The sequence below is a fragment of the Myotis nattereri genome (genome assembly GCF_964212035.1).
Source record: "Myotis nattereri genome assembly, chromosome: 1".
Lineage (NCBI taxonomy): Eukaryota > Metazoa > Chordata > Mammalia > Chiroptera > Vespertilionidae > Myotis > Myotis nattereri.
Genome location: NC_138075.1, coordinates 43,532,019 through 43,554,952, shown reverse-complemented (window position 1 = coordinate 43,554,952; position 22,934 = coordinate 43,532,019). Strand labels below are relative to the sequence as shown.

General features: G+C 50.1%; 1 protein-coding gene across 1 annotated transcript in view; it reads right to left on the bottom strand.

The window, feature by feature from the left end:
• ANP32A (acidic nuclear phosphoprotein 32 family member A) overlaps window positions 1-22,934 on the bottom strand; it is a 41,177-nt gene continuing 18,243 nt past the window's right edge. Inside the window, exons 2-7 of the mRNA XM_081113316.1 lie at window positions 8,226-8,375; window positions 7,860-7,982; window positions 5,217-5,418; window positions 3,678-3,775; window positions 1,501-1,567; window positions 1-1,219 (exon numbers count right to left, since the gene is read on the bottom strand). Of these exons, the coding sequence (XP_080969442.1) occupies window positions 1,158-1,219; window positions 1,501-1,567; window positions 3,678-3,775; window positions 5,217-5,418; window positions 7,860-7,982; window positions 8,226-8,375 (702 nt within the window). The 3' untranslated portion in view covers window positions 1-1,157. The remainder of the gene's footprint in view (window positions 1,220-1,500; window positions 1,568-3,677; window positions 3,776-5,216; window positions 5,419-7,859; window positions 7,983-8,225; window positions 8,376-22,934) is intronic.

Genomic DNA, 22,934 nt, shown 5'->3' with positions numbered 1-22,934 from the left:
AATTGTATAAAAAGATTTATTGAAATTTATCAATGACAAACAGACATAAAACTCAAAGTTTGGCTCTTCTGAGGGGGAGGAAAGGAACTGGTGCAGATGCTCTTTTGTACAGATGAAACACGGGCCAGGAAACACGTCACTTCTAAAGCAATCCAGAAGAGGACAATGAAAGCAAACCTGTACATTCACTAGGAATTTGCAGTCATCTCAGATTCCCACTAGGTAAGAAAATACAATTTTGCGCTCGTCTGTCCGTGCTCGGGCGTATGAAAACAAACCAACCCACCCAGCCGACATGCAGCGACGTCTCCTGCACTTAGGTTTGTAAAAATGGTCTAAGCACAGGAGTACATGTGGAAGAATTCTCTTGTCATTTTGTAAAACAAAGCGTTCTAATATTTTACAGAACAAGAGAGGGGAGTTTTTTAAAAATCTTTTGAAGAGGTTAACGGTTAAGGGTTTGCTTCTTCTCTTTTCATTCTAACCACCAAATCCATTTTACTCATGAGCCTGCTGTTTTCAGCTCTCTGGCTCATAGCTCCTACTCCTAAGAGCGACATCAGAGTCTTCTTCGTAGAACGAAGCCCACCACCATCTGTGAAGAGGGAAAGGGAATGAGATGGGGACTGTCCCCAGCCAGTGCCAAAATACGCCTTTAGGTTGCTATTTAAAACCAGGGCGGGCGTTGGATGTCTCTAACAGGCCCAAGAAATGCAGAAACCACGTGAACCAGAACAAGAGGTAAGATGTGGCTGGTGCTCAGTCGCTCCTGGGCTTTGAGAAACCAAACTGAGGCAGCCTCGGCCTTCCAACCAACTCAAGAGACTCGGGAGATGCCAGGAAATGTGAGACCTCCAAACCATCCTCTCCGAGGGCATGGAACAAACGCTCACTTGGTGTGTACTCAGCTATTGCAATTACAGGGACAAAAACAGACACAAAAAAGTAGGGGGAAAAATAAAGAGTGGCAGTAAAAATAGTATTTTATTCCACCCCCTCCCGCCCACCCTCTCCCCACAACCCCCAGTACACTTTTCCCCTCTCGTTCCCACAGCAACGTTACAATCAGAAAAAAATAAGTTTCGGGGGTCAGGATTTGGGGGGTACGGGTAAAAACAGTCAAATCACAATAGGAATTTTTCAAAATAGGTATCCACTTAGTCATCTTCTTCGCCTTCATCTTCAGGTTCTCGTTTTCGCTTCTGACCCTTTTCTTCTTCTGGAAGAGTAAGGAAAAGGCATTCAGATTAAAGAGTGGCCCTACCTCTGATTCCCCCTGCCCCCCGCTCCCCCCCCCCCGCCCCCCCGAAGCCAGGGGACCAGACATCTAGGAAGCTTTGCCCTCCTGGCAACTGAGCCAGGACATCTGCAAAGCCAGGCAGGCACCTGCAGCCTCAGATGGGTATGTTCTGCCCATTGCCAGGTCCCTGGGGTCTACACAATCTACTGTCAACAGAACGGGCTAGCTGCCACCAGCCAAGAGTACAAAGGCTGCCATACCACCAGCAGCCTCTTCTTCATCTTCCTCATCGTCTACTTCCCAGTCGTTATAATCTTCTTCATCCTCCTAGGAGAGAAGATGTGTGCCGTCATCAGTAGCGCCCCAGGCCACGGACCTGCTGAGGAAGCCACTTTCCCCAGCACTGATCTCAAAAAAGGCAGGTCATCCCCAGCCTCTCAGAGCCCCATGCAAGGACATTCTTTCCCATCACAGACCCCCTTTAAGATTCTATGGAAAGCTTTAAACTCCTCCCCAGAAAATACCCCTATCACATACAATACTTGCAAACAATGTTAGGGGGCTGTGGTTCCTACCCCAGGTCAAGAGCTCCTGAGCTGAAGTCCCTACAACTCAGGCAGCATTCTGATCAATGCGCTGCTCTCTTAGGAGAACAGGTTCCCAAGCAGACTCTCTGCCATGGAAAGTAGGCCATCCTTCCATCTGTCCTCAATCTAGTGCTGGCTTCAAGGAAGACCCCAGTTCCAGCAAACACAGATTCTGTGGGCAAGTCCAACCTCACCCCTCACAGCCCAGCACCATCTTGCAAACTTGGACCACTGGGAGGGGAGAATAAATTCAACTGAGGGCATCATCCCAGCTTGGTAAGATCCAGCCAGGTGTGTGACTTCATTCTCAGCACAGGACCCTTGCTTTCTGTTGCTCCCGTGTTACATGCCAGTTAAATCTCTGCCTGTTGAACACTGTTCCTAAAGCATCAGGCAAGCCATTGTTTAAAAAGAACTTGGTGATAGACTTCGTTTTGTCAAGGGAAATATCCTTTTGTCACAAAAGAATTCCTTAATCAGTCTGTTTGCTGAGACGTGTGTGTGTGTGTGTGTGTGTGTGTGTGTGTGTGTGTGTGTGTAAGCTCTCCTTTACTGAAAGCTGGAAATCTGCAGATGGTCAATGAGATCACACACACACACATACACACACACCCCAACCCTGCACGCTGCAGCTTCTGTGGCAGGAAGAACAAGACAAAGAAGCCCATTAGTCAACACGACTTACTGCCCTGTGCTGGGAGCGGGGGAGGCCTGTTTTCCTAAGGGTTCAGAGGTGAGCCTAGCAGCCTACACTCAGGGAGAAGGGCAACTGCACCGAGACCAGGCAGGAACCAAGCCCATCGACCAGCTCTCCTCCCGCCTGGACCTGCCTGCCTCTCCCAAGCCTGGGCTGTGCCGGCTGGGAGATCCTGCCCAAGTGGGTGTGCTCGGCAGGCGGGTGTCTGTGTGCTCAATTAGGAGACAGAAAACCGGGAGAAACCAGGAGCCTTGTCCATGCTGTTATCATTTTAAACCTCCCCACGTCTAACTTTTATAATCAGCAAGAGCTGATGCAGAATTCTGAACAAATCATGGAAAATGACTCTGCTCTAGAGAGATTCAGAACACCCGACACAAAACCCAGCATGCTGAGCCGGCATCTTGGAGAAGGAAGGGTGTGAAAGCCTAAAATAGCAAGTGGTCAAACATCCTAGTCAGACACTGTCCTTAAGCATTTTACTCATAAATTAGTTTATCCTCTTGACAGTGTAGTGAGTTGATCCCCATTTACAATCCAGGTGGCTATTTCACAGATGAAGAAATAGGCCCAGAAAGGTCAAGGAGTTTGTCCAGGGACACACAGCTAAATCTCTGTGCTATGTTACCACTCACAGACACAGCACCGACTTACCAAACAACTAGGAACCAGTCAGTGTGTGAAGAAAATGGCACTACTTCCACTGTGTGCACTAGACCCTTGTCACTGTGATTTGGGACCCAGCAGTGTCTTTCATTATCCATCAGTTCAGGGCAGTCTTTGATTTTCCCTAATACACTGTGAGTGCTCAGTGAATTAACATGTGAATGCAAGAGGGCAGGAAATGGGGACCTGGTTGCAGGAAGAACTAATTTTCACACAGAAATGAGGGCCAGGCTTACCCCAGCAGGTGAGGTCCCCTCTTTACCTGCCTCCAGAATCCCCTCTCGCCCGCTCCTAATCCACCTTCCCAGGGCTTGCTGCAAGTCTGGCCTCGTTCAAACCAGCCCAATAAAGGCCCCGAAATGGACTCATTTCCCCAACCAGGGCTCCTGGGCTTCCCAGGGTCACGGGGGCATTTCCTGGGACTGACTCAAAGGCAGCAAGTAAGAGGGGCTCAGGGAGATGGTACCCCACCCAGCCAGGCACTTACCTCTTCCTCTCCACTCACATCCTCCTCTTCACCTTCTTCCTCCTCTTCTTCATCCTCTTCATCTTCCACTAGATGAGCATCCTCATCATACTCTTCCTCTGTGCAGTGGAAATGGGGACAAGAATGAATTGGTGGTGAGCTGGCTCCGCCCTTGCACAGCACAGGCCCCAGCCTGGTGGGCCCGGCAGGGGTGGTAAGGTCCTCAGTGTGGGGTCCATGACCTCACACCCCACCAAGGCCCAAAGCCTCGATGCCTGAAGGTGACAGAACACATCCTGAAATGATCTAAAAGATAAGCCCTTGAAGTGGTGTGAGCAACAAGTCCTCCTCCCCTAGCTGTACAAAAACGAGAGATCTTTTGTGGAGGTTGAGGCCACGGAGAAATGGAGGGATCAGAGGAACAGTTCTGAATTAATTTCACAGCCGGGAAAGCTGAGAAATTAATTCTTTTACAAAGAGCATCCAGCCAAACTGCTCACGTTAAAGCAAGGGTGGGGTACATCAGCCTACGGGCTGTATAAGGCCCCGAAACATTTGGTCTGGCCCTGCCAAGGCATTAGGGGTGAGTTAATTGTTTGACCAAATATAGCAGGCTAATTTTTAAGTGGATAATTCTGTATGGCCCTCGAATGATGCCATAAGTACCCAAATGGCCCTTGGCAGAAAAAGGTCCCCACCCCCACAAGAAACCTGAGGCAGAGGGGAGAAGCGACTTGCTCAAGGCCACACAGCACATTAGTCTGTGCCCAGAAACCTGGTCTCAGGACTCCAGTCCTGGGCCCTTTACATTGTGTCACAAAGTGCATGAATATCTTGCAAAATACTCCCATCTAACAAGGAAAACCAAAATCTTGGGTCTGAATTAACCAGGTAAGTAATGTCCATTCTCAACTGTACTCTGGCCATGAAGACCCATGGAAAAGCCACACTGTGCTGGTGACGAGGGAAGGTAAGAGAAGGCACCCTTTCCTTTCCCTCCCTGCCGCCCTGGCTGCTCGCCACACTGCCAGGGAGCCCACCATGCTACCTGCAGCCTCTACTTGCCCGGGTCCCTGGGGCTCACAAGTTCACACCCCCAAGTCCTGGACTGTGGTTCTCTGGGCTGCAGCCACCAGGGGGCCCCACAACCTCTCCAGCTCCATGACTGGACACCTCAGACCATACCCCACCTTCCTCTCTCTGCTCACCCCTCCCTTGGACAGTGTCTGAGTCTAGAGTCATTTCCAGTGGGACTTTGGAAAGGGGGAAAAAAAACAACAAAAAAACCAACTGAGGCTTCTGCTAGATGGTCTTTAAAAAGTTACTATACAGTCAGAGTCTGAGGGTTTCTCAGGCTCACGCAGTTCTTTTAGGGGAGTCAACCAATGGCCCAGATTAGGGACACCGGTAAGCACAGCAGAGAGCCCCACTCTCCATAGCTTTGGAAGGAGGTTGACAGTCCCACCCCTCAGCAGCCAGTGGGGGCCTCCAACACCCAGGCCACCCCTCTGTAGAGCAGGGAGGAACCGGGCCTGCCCTGGCCTTCACTTGGCCACCCACCATCCTCATCCTCCTCGTCCTCCTCCTCCAGGCCCTCTACGTAGCCCTCGGCGTCGGAATCAGGGGCCTCCTTGTCGTCCCGGTCGTAGCCATCGAGATATGTAAGTTGTGGGAGGAGCTTGAACACGTTTTCTCGGTAGTCGTTCAGGTTGGTTACCTCACAATTGAAAAGGTCTAAGCTCTTGAGGTTTTCTAACTTTTTCTGGAAGCAGAAAAATAAAGTCAGCAGTGAGTGACCTGTGGGAGGCAGGAGAGGAGGGGACAGGTGGGGAGAGGGGACACCACCCAGGGGAACAGGTGGGGATGAAGTGAGACAGTGTGAAGAGCAAAGGCCACAGGGGGTAAAGAATTCTGATTTGGTCCTGCTTGGCCACAATGTCCACCCAACACATCACCCTCAGTTTCTTCACCTGGAAAATGAAGGCTTGGATTTTATCGTTAAGATCTCATCCAATGCCCACACTTTCATTCTGCTTGAAATTCAGGTGGGGCTCTCTTGGTGCATGAGACAAGAGCTGTGCTGCCTGCCCCTGTGACGAAGGGCCAGACGGGAACTAACATGGCAGCATGAGCCAACATACTAACCCCTGCTGCTAGAATAATAGAAGTCAACACAGCACTTGTGTATTAACTCAGTTTGTCCTCAGAACCCTGATAAGGTAGAAATAATTATTCGCTTGTTTTCCAGCTGAAGAAATAGAGAACTGGGGTTTGGCAGGCCCGCTTCCCCCCCTGTGCATACTCTCCACCATGCTGCCTGTCAAAAAGGACAAGAGAAAAACCGGCATAGGATCCAGATTTTGTTCATGGCACTTAACATGAATACATTTGCTTTGGCAAAGCTTTATCCAAGAGGGTTTAAGCTCATATATTCCTGCTCGGTGTCTGAGGAAACTGAGGCCCAGGAAGCGGAAGGGTCACAGATAGCAAGAATACCCTGCCCCAGGCCAAGCCCCTGCTCCCGTGAGGCCAGGCCTAACAGGTGACTAAAGCCACTGTCCCTCAGGGTCAATGTCAGAAACCAGGTTGCTCTTTCAAGAGCTCACGATAGAGACCTGACCATTCTCAGCCGAGGGGCAAGGGCAGGGAGGGAATCTGGGCTGTGGTTTGGGTAGGTGAGCCCAGCACCCCCAACCAAAGCAGTTGCCCACCCTTTAGTGGTGAGTGTAACCCATCGGACACACTGATCACTAGGAAAAGAAAGCTACAAAAACGTGTGGTCTGGGTGGGAGGAGCATGGTGTGTGTGTGTGTGTGTGTGTGTGTGTGTGTGTGTGTGTGTGTGTTATATCTGATCTCTAACAATGACTGATTCACAGTGTTTTATACACTTGGTCCCTCACCTCCCAAACACACAGATAGACCTCCACACATTTTTCCTTTTGTAATGAAATTAAGACTTTCAGATATACAAAATTGTTTTGCTTTCCCATCAGGAGGACTTGACAAGAAGTTCCATGGGAAGGCAGGCCATTCTAGCGGGTGACCCCATGGCACAGATGGGCAGAAAATGTGTAGCTTCCCGTTCTGCCACCGGGGCCATCCACCAGCCCCCCGAGCACACACAGAGGGCAAAGAGTGCTTTTCGGACAAGAACGTACAAACCCAACTGAGGAATGCTCCAACCTCCACCCTCAGAAAAGGGAAACGTGACAAAAGACCCTCAGGGCTTTTCCCTGATTCTAAGTTGCATGGCGGATGAAGTGACTCTGGGTGTATATTTACAATAAGTGTGTTTATTTTGTGTAGTAATATTTCTATCTTTCAAAAAAATCTACTAATGAACCAATGACACATCTTACAGTTGACCTCCTTTAAAAAAAAAATCAAGAAAATTCAGTCATTCAGATCCTGCTTATGTAAAAATTGATATCCTGACCAGGACTTGCCCGTTCCGGCTAGTAAGAATGTTTGGGGTGTGTTCAGCTCCAGGAAGACAGCAGAGGAAGGCCAGCATGAGGCTCCCAGACCACAGTTCTCTGCCACCCCAGACGGCTTGTGTCGGGGCCAAGCCATCTCTCACCCTTCAGAGGCACCAGCCTCGGGGCAGTCAGTGACCAAGGAGAAAACAGATTTGCCTCCTCTGGGATCAGCCTAATTCTTGGATGGATCCTCCCTCCCCAAAGAGGGGCTAGGAGCTTGAAGAAATGTCAGCTCCAGTTTCCAGAATGAAGCAGACACTGCATGGCGAACCTTTTGAGCTCGGCGTGTCAGCATTTTGAAAAACCCTAACTTAACTCTGGTGCCGTGTCACATATAGAAATTTTTTGATATTTGCAACCATAGTAAAACAAAGACTTATATTTTTAATATTTATTTTATATATTTAAATGCCATTTAACAAAGAAAAAATCAACCAAAAAAAATGAGGTTCGCCATCACTGGACTAGGGTCCTGGTCTTCACCCAGACTGCCAGCCTGGCTGTGTGACCTGGGCCCAGTCACTTAACTTCTCTAGGTCTCAGTTTCTTGATAGATGAAGCAGAAATAGTTGCTCAAACTCTATCTCACAGTACATAGTGAGAATCCAATGAAGTAAAAAAAGTAAAATGGGGGGGGGGGGGGCGTTATACAAAAGCAGCATTCCCTGCTATCATCCCGCCCTCCACCCGCCCTGTGGAGAGGGAAGGACCCAATGACTCACCAGTGGCTCTATTGTGCTGAGGTCTTTAATTTTGTTGCCACTTAAGTTTAGATGCTTGAGGTTCGGACACTTTTCTGCCAATACTTCCAGGCCCCCTGAGATTCTGTTATCGCTTAGTTCAAGCTAAACAAGGCAGGGAAATAAAAAGCAGAAACAGCTCTTAAAATGAAGGCTCTATGCTCAGAGCCTGGCAGACAGCGGGGCAGGCAGCTGGATACACCCTCAATTACGCTCCCTAAACATGAAGTGATGGCCATTCCTCCTCCCCACCCCCACCGCCTGCTTGAGGGCACACGTGCACGTATGTACACACACACACACACACACACACACACACACACACACATTCCTCTACACTCTATTTACCTTCTTAAGTTTGTTTAACTTTGGTAAGTTTGCGACTGAGGTGAGGCCTACGTTGATTGTACTTAAGAACTCCAGTTCTTCAAATTCATCTGTGAGGCCTTCGATTTTGCCTTCACAAGACCGACAGTTGTCCAGGACAAGCTCTTTCACCTGGAAAGGGAAGGACTGTGTGAATGGAGGAAGGAACGGGGCAAGGCAGAAAGGTGTCAGGCCTCCTTGGAGGGCAGGGAGACAAAGCCAGGAAGCGGCCCTCGTTAAAACAGCACTGCACATGCCCACCCTGGTCTTTCTACCCGGGAGCTCAGGTTGAGGTGAGCGGAGCTGCAGAACTAGGGGCCACTCCAGACGGGAGGCACGGCTGAATGGCAGAAGATAAATTCAGTAAGCCCTGCTGCATCGGCAACACTGGTGGTCTCATTCCAACCCTACCATGCACCAGCACAGCCTCCAGATCCTCGCTCTAACGCCAGGGGACCTCTGAGTCTCACCCCACGCCCATCATGGCCCCAGCCGGACCGGCCTGATGCCAGCTCCCTACTTCCCCTCCTCAGCCCCTGTGCTCCCTTCCCCTCCATGTGTCTGTGACCTTCCTCCTGCTGGCGTACCTCCCTCTCTTGCTCTCACACCGCTCTCGCCACCAGTCATAACCTGCCCCCCTGGCCTGGAATCTGTCACCATGGTCACTAACTGGCCTACCCCAGGGTAGGGAGAGACAATCACCGAGCTCCTCCAACTCTCCATGCGCTAGACCACTGCTGTCCCACAGAACTTCCTGCGGCCAGGGAAACCCTGCGCTGTCCAAGAGGGGAGCCGCTAGCCACAGGTGGCCACTGCGCACCTGCAATGTGGCTGGTGAGACCCAAGAACGGAGTTTTAAATTTAATTTAATTTCAATTAATATTAAGAGACATGTCAGCTACCATATCGGATATCTCAGCTCTCGGCTTTGCCCTTTGGGGACCTGAGTAGATGTGGAAGGAGAGAATGGAAATCCACAAGCCAGGCTGGACCCATAGCGAAATGCTGAGGGCAACCAAGTCCAAAAGCTGGTCTTTGGAGGCACTTCTATGGCTCTGCCCGCTGCCCAACTTCCCGGAAGGCAGTGTGCCCTATTAGGGGTCTTAGATTCTCCTCTCTTGGGCCCCATCCTTTGTTTCTAATGAGGCAGAAAGAACTGATAAAAGAGCCGCCCTCTCATTAGGTTGTTAGAAGGCAGACTTGGCTGACGCCGGAGGCCAGGCTTTCGGACACTAGCTGAGAAGAGCGATCATGTCTCAGGCCTGAACTGACCCAGGGAGTCAACCAGGGCAGCCGGGGTGCTGGCCCTGCAGGCAGATGCCAGTTACCCACTAGGGTCCCTGACAGGCTGAGAGGCCCTGGCCCCCCAGGGCTGACAGGCACCTTACAGATGATTCCTCCTGGCCGCACCTGGGCCTGACACAGCACCCCTGCCTGCTCCCTGCAGCCCCCAGGAAACACGCACTGCTGCCACCTGGCCATGCTGGCCCTAGGACTTCCACCCCCAGGCCTGACTTCTCACCCCCGGGTCACATGGATAGGCCCGTCCTTCTCAGCAGCAGCCTTAGAATGTCCAAAGGGTCACTGCTGCCCCTCAGAGCCTCTTCTTCTCGGGGATAAGCAGTCGGACCCTCTAACCTGCCTGCCAGGCTGCCCCACGCTTCCCTGCAGCAGTTTGCATAGCTCTTCCCTGCAGGGCCCAGGATGACCATCTTGCCAAGGTCCTCCAGGTGCCCCTCTGATTAGGACATCTCTGGGTCAAATGCCAACTTGGGGGAACAGACCCACAGCAGGCCTGCCGTGCCCCTCCTCAGGCTACCCTTGCCAGTGGGCAGACTAGGGGAGCTCAGGGCACAACAGTGCTCTCTTCCTCCCTGCTGGAGCAATGCACGCGGCTCAGCCCAGAACAGTGGCAGTTTGCAAGGAGGGGCCGAGCACAGCACAGCATTAACCCCTCACGGCTAGAAGCTCTGGACCTAGGCACTGGCGCCAAGGCCCACCTTTCCTGGGGCCTCTCCTGTCCTTTCCCACTCTCTCAGTCCCCAGGAGAGGCCAGATGTCCAGGTCAAGTCACCTTCTCAAGGTCAGTGGCAAGAATGCCTGGGAATAAGTCCTACCCTAGGGCAGGAAATCAGTGTAGAGCCAGGAAGCCAGGCCTCAGGGGAGCAGAGCAGATGGAGGGACAGCAACTGTACTGGGGGAGGGAGGACCCTCCTTCAGTCTGTAGTAAACGCCAGAGTTACATGGCCCACCATTTTCTTTAGTTACTGTTTCCTTGGAAGGTCTTGGGAGTTCCGTAACCTCCACCAAAGAAAGACAAATATGAGAACGGATTCCAATCCGCCCTCAACGATTTCAGACATGCGAGTTCTCTAACCGGGTCAACGCCGTCTCCTCTTAAGGCCATTAGCTAAGGAGAAGGCCCCAGAGCTGGGGGAGGTGGTGCTGGAGAGTCAAGGGAATTCCTTCTTGAAGTCGACCTCTTTCCCGGAGCAGCGCAGTGCTGCCTGGGAATTCTACAGACAGAGGCTCCAGCTCCAGCACCACACCAAACTGGTGGCCATTCCTCTCCGGACCAATATGCAAGTAAGTGCTACTATTACTACTGTGTTATTAATAACAATCCTGGGCTCTTTCCTGAGCCCTCAGCAGGCACCCTCTAAGCGCTAGACCCACAGTGGCTCCACAGGGCAGTCTCCCGTTTCTCAAGGGCAGGAGTGGTCACAGGAGGGTGTCTGCTGGGCCTGGTGGTCAGTGTTGGCTCCCGATGGTTTCTGACATTCTCATATATAGGGCACAGGCACTCCCAGAGCCCCAACTCAATCGAACAAGCTGCCCTGGCAGCCCCCTGCTCCCCTTCTACCCCTCTTTTAACTGTTCCACCAGCCGGGTGGGGGCCACTCCCAGCAGTCCCCACCCTGGTTACACTTCCTCAGTAACCAAAGCACAAAACAACCCAGCCCTCGCTCAGATGAGGCTGAAGTCAGGGAGCACAGATCTGGAGAGGGGCTGGGGGACCCCACTCTCCCCAGGGAGCAAGAGGCTGCTTCGTCACTGGCAAGGGAGGCCTGTGGTGTCTGGGGGCCAGGTCTGTGGGGTTTGTAGGTCTGTGGGGCGTGCAGGATCCCCGGGGTTCCTGCATTTCCTTCCTTCTCACCCAGCACTCTTTGGGGTGAGATTAAAGAGGAGGGGCAAGTCTAGGCTTAGACCCCAGGGTGCCTTCACCAAAATGTACGAACCACACTGGGGGAAACCCCTTCTTTGTGGGTCGATGGGGATGGCAGGTAAGCTGCCTGTGAAAAGTCTGAAATGGACCAAACAGGAAAAACAAAAACGCCAGCCCAACAGCGCAAGTCAGTGGGCCCACCCCTACCTCGGACGAGGGCCACACTTCTTAGAGCTCCCGAATAGGAACAGGTTATCTATCCATACCTCCAACGCGCCTCAGCATTCCTTAAACCACTTTGAACTGCCGCAACTGCCACCCGCTTCCTCCTGTCTCTGCTTGGTGACCAAGCTCTAAACCAGCGGTTCTCAACCTGTGGGTCGTGACCACTTTGGGGGTCGAACGACCCTTTCACAGGGGTCGCCTAAGCCCATCAGAAAACACATATATAATTACATATTATTTTTGTGATTAATCATTATGCTTTAATTATGTCCAATTTGTAACAATGAAAATACATCCTGCATATCAGATATTTACATTACAATTCATAACAGTAGCAAAATTAGTTATGAAGTAGCAACAAAAATAATTTTATGGTTGGGGGCCACCACAACATGAGGAACTGTGTTAAAGGGTCACGGCATTAGGAAGGTTGAGAACCACTGCTCCAAACCCCTCCAGGTGAAGAGAGCATCCCTGACATTCCAGGGAGTGTTCTCTTTGAAAAAAAAAAAAAATTAAGGCCCATTTCCTCCTGCCAAATCCTGGGTGTGAGCTAAGTGCAAAGTTAAAATTAAACCGGAAATTTGTACTTTGGGTTTAGACTCTCTCCCAACTCCACTGGCTGTTTAAAAATATCCGAATGTGGTTACTCTCTTTCTAGTTCAACAGCTGGGACGACACTGCGTGTATCAGGAGCTCTTCAGACACGCCAATGACAAACCTCCACAGGACCCTCTGCCTCATGCCTCCAGTGCTGACACCCCAGAGAAGCCTGAATAGCCACACTCGGCCCCGAAGAGATGCGAGTGGGGCACTAAGAACTTCCCTAGAAGTCAGACTGCCCGGCCCCGGTATTTCCTGAAAAACTTGTCCACAAAGCAAGAGCGCAGGGGCCATTTCTCACCACCGAGAGCTGTGAGGGCCACGATCCACATGAACACATTATTACTGAGGAGCCCACTGCTTGTTGCAAAACTGTGCAATCGTGTCTCTACAGTGGCTCCAATTTGGCCATTCCTGTGTTCCCAACACTGCAGCCTGGGCCTGGCCAGTCACGTCAGTCACTCTGAGCCTGCTCTGCTTCCCAAGGGGCCTCTGTGACAGCAGGGACACTGGACTCCTGGGACTAGGCCCTGACTGGAGGCCAAGGACCCTGCCGACGGGCTGAATGAACCCTGACTGTATCCCTGAGATGTTGGGCTCAGCCTCTGCAGAAGGGTATTTGTTAACCTATAAAATGCAAACTCTCCCTAGAAAACATTCCCACTTTGTGGACACCGCGGGGGGGGATTTCAAGTCCCTAAACTAACGTGGAGGCCCTCCACTCTGGCTCTCCCCCTACGTCCTCCAATCTCATTGCTCCCCGTTCTCATCCTTGCACAAGGCCCCCCTCCCCAGAAGGCCTTCCCCTGCGTCCAGCTCTGAGCATCCCAGGGCACCAAAGGCAGCTGCTGCATGAATCATTTAACTGTGTATTAAGCATTCGAGCCTCCTAGAGGTCAGGGACTGTCCTTCTCCATAATCAGCCTAGCGGGGAGTGGACACTGGAGCAACTGCTTAACAAATGTCCTGTCTATCGTGCCAGGCACAACAGTAGGTGCGGGGCACACAGAGCAAGTCAAGCCATGAACTTTCCAATGTAACTGGTCCAAGACAAGTTGAAGGAACACCCTCCCTCTGTAAGCAGCAGCAGCGATGGTTTTCAGTATGTCTTGTTTCCCGAGACAAGTGAACTGCGCACACTCCTCCCTCCTGACCCCGTGCTCTGCCCCTCTCTCCAGACAGGGTGCTCCTGTGTCACTGTTCACCTGGGCCAATGCTGAGGGGACAGTGAGCGGGAGGTGTGGTGGCTGGCTAGGAGACAGACAGCTGGTAAACAACTACAGTCCCGTGTGCCAGCTAGGAGGCATACTATGGGACCTAGAAAGACCAAGAAAGGGGACACACATATCAAAGCCAGGACTGGCCATGGAGTTTGTAGGGCCCAGAGCAAAATGAAAATGTGAGAACCCTTACTCAAAAATTAAGAATTCTAGGACAGTGACAGCAGCACATTAAACCCAAGAGCAGGCCCTTCTAAGCATGGGGTCCTGTGTGACTGTGCAAGTCATATGCCTGTGAAGCTGGCACTGATTTACATGGACAACTTGGGCCTCAAACATAGTCCTCTGGGGGCCAGAACCAGAGAAAAGGAAGCTGAGTGAGAACTGCTCTTTATTTTCCCAGTGTTTCCTGAGGCAAGGTGGAGAGGTGGACAGAAGGCAGGCTCTGGAGTCACGACAGACCTGGCTCAAATCCATTCTCCACTTGCTTGCTCATCTCACCCCTCCTGAGCTCCTGCAATGACCAGAGTGCTGATCACTGAGGGTTGGATTAAATGAAATAATACTTTGAACATCCCAGCTCTGGAAAAAGCCATTTTCCTTCCCCTTGATCCAGACACATTTATTGCTGTGTCCCCCATCAAAGCACAAGAATGAGAACAGCCTGACTGGTGTGGCTCCGCGGCTGGGCATCGACCTATGAACTAGGAGATCATTGTTCAATTCCCAGTCAGGGCACATGCCCAGGTTGTGGGTTCAATCACAAGTAGGGTCATGCAGGAGGGAGCTGATAATAATTCTCTCTCATCATTGATATTTCTACCCTTCTCTCCCTCTCCCTTCCTCTCTGAAATCAAATATATATATATATATATATATATATATATATATATATAGAGAGAGAGAGAGAGAGAGAGAGAGAGAGAGAGAGAGAGAGAGATAATGAGAACAAAGGCAGGCCCCAGCAGATCTGAGTTACCTCAGCTGTGTGCAAGGCTTCCTCATGGAATATACAAGGCCTTTTAACAGTTTGGAGAACTAAGATAGTGTACCCCAAACCCAGCCCTTTATTTTACATCCACGCCTTGTTTTGATTATTTTTTTCCACTAACCTCAACCCTTGATTGTCTTTTTTCACTGAGCAAGACTTCAGTACATATTTGTAGCTTTGGTTTCAACCTCGTCAGTCCCTGACCAATTTAGTTTTCCAGTTCCAGCCTTGCACAGAAGAGAAGACTCAAATCAAATTGACCCTGCGGTGGTTGTGTGTGTGTGTGTGTGTGTGTGTGTGTGTGTGTGTGTGTGTGCGCGCGCGCGCGCGCGCGCTCATGGGTTTTAAATAGGTCAGCTTTTAAATGGGCCATCCCCTGTTGCAGATTTCTAGCTAGAAGGCCAGACTGTTTGAGGCACCAACGTAGAGGAGAAACGGGCTTCTCCCAACATGTTCGATTAGAGTGATAAATGCTTGTGATTTTGTCTCTGTAACCATAAAATCCAGTTTTGCTTCACAGTTGGTGTGACAAAACCTGCAAAAATCAGTGAGGTTCCATGGGGTAAAAGTCAGGCTCTGGGAGAAAAGTCAGACATTTCGAAAGCTAGACAGGCCTAGGGATCATCTAGGCCAGTGGCTTTGCTGACCACAATGCACAGTAAAAAATCCATTTACACCTTGACTCAGGGCATACCTTTTTGTGTGCATATAGACACACACACTGAAACAAAACTTACCCTGTTAAAATTACTCCTTTCTAGTACATTAAAAAAAATTTTTAAACCCATGGTTTGCAAAATACTGGCCTAGTTTAGCCCTTTTCTCAGAGGAAGCCAGGACCAGAGTTTGCGTAGGGCTTAGGAACCCCAGGCTGGGTGATTCTTCTGCTGAACCATGTACACCGTACCGCTGCTCTTGTCAGAAGCCAGTCCCCTGTGGAAGACCCAGGAATCGTCCATGTAGCTTTCAGTTTCTGTTAAGAGGAGGGTATTCCTCAGCCTTGATGGTAGCTGAGACAGGTGTCCACCCCACTTAAAGATCTTTTAAAAAGAGGCAGGGCCCACATTACTAAAAAAAAAAAAAAAAAAAAAAAAAGAAAGAAAGAAAGAAAAGAAGAGAAGAAAGAAAAGAAAGGAAGGAAGGAAGGAAGGAAGGAAGGAAGGAGGGAGGGAGGGAGGGAGGGAGAGAGGGAGAGAAAGAAAGAAAGAAAGAAAGAAAGAAAGAAAGAAAGAAAGAAAGAAAGAAGAAAGAAAATCTCTCCAAGATTTAAAAAAAAAAAAAAAAAGCATCTGAGCGTCTGGATTTTGTTTCCTACAATAGAGCTCTGGAGGCACGGGCGGGGTGGGAGCACATGGCCGCGGGAAGTCGGTGACGCCATCCTTATTATTTTAGGGAACCGAGCAACGCAAGCAGGGGCGCTGCAGCAGCGGTAATTAAGCTGTCGGCCGGCAAGGGTAATAGGCTGCGCGCCGGCTGGGGGAGGGCTTGCATTAACATAAACCCTGTGACTGGCTCCCTGGCCGCCTGGAACTGGATTCCTACCTCCTCGGCGGGTGTGGGGAGGACTGGGTGGCTGTCTCGCCAAGACAGAGGAGCTGGTTCCACTGCAGATGTTTCCTCCAGCCAGGACAGCCTCTGAGCCGGAACCACCCCGGGACCCGCCCAGGTGGGTGTAGGACCTGGGCTTTGGGCCTTCCAATGGACCTGTTTAACTTCTTGTGAACTTCAACAAGGCTGGGGCCCCTCCCTGATGTTCTGCCTTTGCTTTCCTCCCCTAAAATCTCATTTCTCCCTTCCAGCTATCTACTCCACTTCAAGGACTTGTCAGTTCCACCTCCTGCAGGAAGCTTTCCCTGATTGCCCAGCCCTGCACCAGCACTGCCTGATGTAAGAGCACAGGAATGAAAATAGTCCAAGAGCAAGAGAATACAGGCTTAGAAAGCTGTTTGGGAGCCAGGAAGTGGGGAGCAGTTGAGAAGGGAGAGATGAGGCTCTTGGAATCTGTGGGTGGCATGATCAATTGAAAAAAATCCAGCAGGCTGCAACTTCTAAGTGGTCCCTTCCTACCTTCAGCAGACCCGGAAGGTCTGAAGCAGCAGAAGTTGGAAGCACAGTCCAGTGAAGACCCTGGTCCCAGCAGGTGGCATGTGAATGGGACCAGCAGAAGGAAAGGGGAGAAGATGTGGGCAGGTGCAGTGCAAAGGATGCTCGACACGCTGTTTGACCTGGACTCTGGTGCTCACTTGGCCACTACCTTGCTTGCGCGCTGAGGGAGGTCATGTCCACTCTCTGGGCTTCTGCCAGCCCCTAGTCCACATACTGAACAATGGAGCCTGAGTACAGAGGTGCGATTCTTTCTGGCTCCAAAATCCTGTAGTCCACACACTTGTTAGTCCCACCCATACCCAATCTCAGTCACTGTTCTCCAAAAGTAGGTGGGAAATTTCATGGGCTAAAGAAGCCCAGAATTCATCACTAAGGGATGCCAGAAAGGAAATACAGGACACTGGGCAATTACCCTGATAATTACTGAAATGCAAAAGTCAGTCATGTAGTCGATTAAAACACATCTGGACCACAAAAACAGCCCCCAGAAGTCTGGGGTGTTGTGTTCCAAATGTGGGAGTCTGGCTTCCTCCATGTGATGTCCGTCAGCCATCTCACAAGGCAGCAGGGGGGCAGGCACCTCAGCTGACGGGGTCCCTTCTCTGATCAACAACACTGTGATTCTTAAAAAACCCACACCACCCACAATGACCTCATTACAGAACCACAGCACTGGCCACGAGGAGACTGAAGAGGAAGGGCTAGAGAGCAGGGGTGGATAAATCCTGGTCAATCTTCCTAAAACGCCGCTTTCATCACCTCCCATCGGTCCCTGTCCCAAAGCTTTTAATGGCCATGGGGATCAAGTGCAAATCCAGAGGAGGATTTCCAGCCCCCCCACCATCATGGCTCTCTGACCAAACCCCCTGTGCCTCCTCTGAAGGTAGTCTGTCCCTGCCTCACCCCTCTACCGGGCTCCCTGACCTGCAGTGAGCACCATGACACCACCTGGCATTTCTTCCCCACCTGGCATTTCTTCCCCACCTGGCATTTCTTCCCCATGGTACAGTAAACAAAGTGCTTCCCCAGGCATCATCGCATTTACCTTGTCCAGAGACAAGTGGAGTTCTACCCTCCCAGGGAATGTGTCCCTGTCCACCAGGCCCCCTGAGAGCCACGGCTCGGCCACAGGACATCTGACGGTCTTTATCCCTGTTCCTCTCCTCCAGACACAGCCTTTCTAAGGTCTCAGCGGCCCCGGTGCTCTGCCTGGAGGAGCTAGCTTTCAGAAACACCGGGCACTCCAGCTAGAGGAGAGGAAGAAGTGGGGTGGGCAAAGGCTGACTGACCCCTTACTCACTTTCTAAAGCAAAGTGCCCCACTAACTCCACTCTTGGGCAAGTCAACACAAACATATTTTTTAATTTTTAAATATTTTTATTGATTTCAGAGAGGAAGAGAGAGGGAGAGACAGAAACATCGATGATGAGAATCATTGATCAGTTGCCTCCTGCATGCCCCCTACCAGGGATCAAGCCCACAAATGGGCATGTGCCCAGACCGGGAATTGAACCACGACCTCCTGATTCATAGGTCAACGCTCAACCACTGAGCCATGCTGGCCGGGCAAAAAAATATATTTTTTAAAATGGCTTCCTGGGCCCTCTGTCCCAGCTCACTAATGCGGTTGATTTTGGCTACTGCGATCAGATTCAAGGATTTAAGTCTGGCTGGGCTGGGACCACTTGTGGACAGCGGGGGCTGTCTGCTGCAGGGTGTGAGAAGGGAGCACAGCCCAGGGTCTCTGCCATGGGTATAGTGTGGACCAGAACAGCTACCCTGAGTAGAAGAACGGCCTGCAAAACAAAAGTTCACTCATTTCCTCAGTTTTACTACTAAGATCCATAAGCTGGCCGTTCAAAGCCTCCATCCAGCCCCGCCCACCACCATCACCCATCTAAGAGAGCACACCACTCAGACTCAGAGATCGAGGCACTTCCCACGGCCCTGGTACTAGGCCTCTGCCGAGTTCCCAACTGGCTTTTAAAAAACGCTTCAGAGAATGAAGGAACTACATCTGCCACTGCTGGGGAACCAGTGGATCCAATCCAGCTTCTCAGGCAACTGAACCAACCCAGTGATTCGCCCCAGGTTAGAGTCAGCCCACTGCAGAATCCAGCCTTGGGCCAGCCTCCGTTCTCCTAACTTAGGGCCCACACCCCTAACTCAAAGCCTCTCCATAGGGAACGCCTTGACGCCAGAGGAAACAGAGTAGGAAAAAGAAAAAAGCTGTTAGGAAAAGAGCCCCCTGCCTGAATTCAGCTCCCTCCCTCCCGCCCTGCCTCCACTCACCCCAGGATGAATAGAGTGCAGAAGAGGCAGGAAAAGCTAAGTGGCCTCAGAGATGAAACCCTCGACCTTGGCCTCCTTCCCTGCCAGCCCTACCCGAAGTGACAAAAATATTGGCAGTGACAGAAACAGAGCAAACACTGCTGCACTGAGCCCTAGTGTCCAACCACCAGTCGGAAACCGCTGATTTTGGCAGAAACGGAAACCAGTCATGCATTAGAACCTAAGGCTGGGGGCTGAACGTTCCTTCCATCCAAGGTCACACACAAGAAGCAATTTAACCTGATTTTTCTTCTCCCTTAGAGAAATTCTGTATGTGCAACTTGCCTAAGTCTATAAATTAAATGCTTACGATAAAAGTATTGGGGATGGAAGTAGAAGAAATGCTAAGAAGTAAATGTTAGTTCCTATGTCTAGTAACTGGAAGGGGGGGAAATGGAAAGCAATGGAATGAGAGAAAGCAAGGAAGGAATGGGAAGGCGAGGCCCTGCCGGGAGAAGAGGAGGATGAAACATGGGAGGGAGGCAGACAGGCCTGAGAAAGACACAGGCAGTCAACAACGGGGAGAGAGGAGGAAGTTACAGGCTGTAGGCTTTGCTTTACTTCCAGACCTCCTCCCTCTTCACCTGCATTTTGGTGATAGAACTTTTCTTTTTTTAATCTTTATTGTTAGATGACAGAACTTGACCTATCTTTCCCGTGTGTGTGTGTTTTTTTAATAGAGTTGAGTTCATTGTCGTTCACAGATCTACAGGTGCTTTATAATCTCAAAATGCTAAAATATAAAAACCCTACAATCTTTATAATCCTTGAGGATCAGAGAGGGGCTAGATGAGCAGAGATGACGTCAAAAAGAATCTAATGTGTTAGTCTTCACCAGAAGCTCATGGAGGAGGTCCTCCAAGGTGGTCAGCACAGACCAGGCCACCCCAGGCTGTGCTGACAGAAACAAGCAGGAGGGACCAACATTCCTGCCTCAGCGTCACAAAACACTCTGCTCCAATAGGGCCGGACTTCAAATTCCGAACCCTGCAGCATTACACACTGGAGGGAGGCAACCAGAGAGGGCAGACGTCTGAAAACCGACACTTGGGAGAGCAATGGCAGGAACTAGGGATGGTTAGGCTGGAGGGTCGGAAAGACTCTTGGTCACTATCTTTCTCCAGCTATTTCAGGGAGTGTCATATGCAATAGAAGCACATTTATTCTGTGTTCCTCGGTGGTGAAGAACTAAGATCACTGTGCACGAATTACAAAGAGGCAGTTTTAGGCCCAAAATAAAATACAATAGGGTATTTAAATCATTACACTGTTCCATAAAATGGGCTGCTCTGAAAATAATAAAAAATAAGTGAGCTCCTTGGAGGCTACTAAGGGACTGTCTGTAAAGAACTTCACACATAAACAGTGCTGAACAGTTATTAAATGAAAAATATTGCATGATGAAGCACTGAAAAGAGACGAGCCTTGGGTCTTTTCTTCTCTTACAATGCTATAGTTTGATTCTTTCCTCTTTTGTTTTTAAATATATTCTTACTAGAGGCCCGATGCATGAAATTCATGCATGGCTGGGGTCCCTACGCCTGGCCGGCGATCGGGATGATCTGCAGGGTGACCAGTGGGGTGACGAGCCCCCCCCCACCCCTCCCCCCCGCCCCGGGCCGCTGGCACCCACCTTGGCTGGCCTGGGGCCTTCCACCGTTCAGTCAATTTGCATATTAGGCTTTTATTATATAGGATTGATTTCAGAGAGGAAGGGAGAGGGAGAGATAAAAACATCAATGATGAGAGAGAATCATTGATCATCTGTCTCCTGCACATCCCACACTGGGGGATCAAGCCCACAACCCAGGCATGTGCCCTGACTGGGAATTGAACTGTGACCTCCTGGTTCATAGGTTGATGCTCAAACCATTGAGCCATGCCAGCCAGGCGATTCTTTCCTCTTTAAAGAAGTGTTACTAATTTAGGCCACAAGTTCCATCTACTCATTTGACAATATTTACAGAATCTATTAGATGCTGGGCACCCATGCTAGGCATAGGAGATACAGCAGTAAACAAAACTAGGTGCCTGGCCTCAGGCTTACAGTCTAGTGGGGGAGCAAGATAATAAGCCAATAAGTGTATATACCTATACATAATATACGTAAGTGCTACAAAGAAAATAAGGGGGAGGATAGCAACAGCAACAAGGGACACTCCTTTAGAAAGGGCGGCCAGGGATAGCCTATCCACAGCTGAGCTTTCAATGGGACTTGAAACCAGGGGAAGACCTTGGGAAGAGTCTTCTGGGCGGACGGAATAGACAGGGCAAAGACCCTGAGAGTGGGGAGTGTGCTTGGTCTTCTGGGGGACAGCCAGGAGGACAGGTGGCGGCAACAGAGTGTGTAGAAGAGGAAGTGGTGGTGTGAGCATGGGGTGGGGAGAAGGCAGCTGTCTGTCACAAATTTGGGATATACTGCATTTAACTGCTGGTAGGGTGGTGGGTTTCATAGGCAGAGGAATTAACATTGTTTGGACCACATTGAAGGGGCAAGAACTAAGACCCAACCATAAGCCTGGGACTTCCCTTGCCCTTTCTTAAAGGAAAAAAGAGAAGGAGCTTTCGTCAGGATTGTGCTTGCCCAATGTTTCCAGGTAGAAACGGGGTACACCCCTGGGAAATATCCCATGGCAGGATGTGCTGATTATGAGAGCTTGGGCACATGTGAAGTAGTCAGAAAATCTGGTTTGGATCTGGGCTTTACGACTTAGGAACTGTGTGGATGTGGGTAAGATTTCACTGAGACTCAGTTTCCTCATCTGTAAAATGCAAAGAACTCCTACTAATCCCATGGTCTCCGTGGGACCGGAGGAGGTAAACTGCTATCCTGGAGGGGCCAGGGGAGGAATTTTACAAGGTTTCTTACCCAAGACTTTGCACCCAGAGAGTCGAGATGAGGTGTGATGCAGCTCTGATTCCCCCACACTGCCTTGCGTGCAGCTCTCAACAAATGTTTGCTGAACTGAAAAGCATTAAAAATAATCTGGGAAAACATTCTGCCACTTTTTTCTTCCTGTGAAACTGCAGTTTGCCAGAATGCTCCAGAACAGCCTCTCTTCACTGTAATCCTTCACTTTTGGGGAAGAACCAACTGAGTCACATCAGGGCAGGGTTCTCATGGGATAAACTCCCAGGAACAAGGCCTGACACCTCTGCAGAAGGCTCCACCCAGACCTTCTCTAACAGTCTGAGCTCGTCCAGGTCCCAGCCACCAATGAAAGGGACTATATACCATCATACCATCGTCAGACAGGGCCAGGGTCTCCTGGAAAAGCCTACACAAGCTGGAGATTCACAATATATGCAACATTTCACTCCACAGGAAGCCTCGATCTAATCCAACTGTCCAGATGAGTACAATAGCTGGTCCAAAGTCACTTCTGTTATTTAGAAAAATTTGTTTTAAAAAGTAACACTTTCACTCTCCTGGTTTCAAAATCAAAAAGTATAAACAGTTAATTCTCTCTCCCATCCCATCCAGTTAACCACCTCACCAGGATTTGTTTACACATATAAAAACAAATTCAGAATCTTATTTTTATCGCTTCTTATTTGCATTGTGTTCTACTGTGCAGGTGTGCCATCATTTTTCTTGACCAGTCCCTTATCGATGAATATTTGGGTTGCTTCCAATTTTGCTCTAATAATTCTACAATACAGATAAGCTGGTGCTTATGTCACTTCCCATTCGCCCAGCTTATTAACCAAGAAGCTGGAATCTGATCCCACTTCTGACCTACATGGGCAGCCATCATAGAGCCTCGGAGTTCTCCAATTTAATGGACTCACTACTGTACCTATGTAGGCAAGTTACTTCCCCTCCACTCATTTAAGAAATGCTACTCCAGAACCTACCAAGTGCCAACAATTTTTTTTAATCTTCAAATTCAAATTTATTAAGACATTCAGCTATGCCTGTCAGTGCACCAGGCACTGGGGATCCAATGATAAAGGTATCCCTGCCCTCTGCCTCAGTGTCCAGTCTGCAAGGGATGAGAAGGGACTGCTACAATACACAGGGGCAGCTAGTTCAGTGGGCCTTGAAG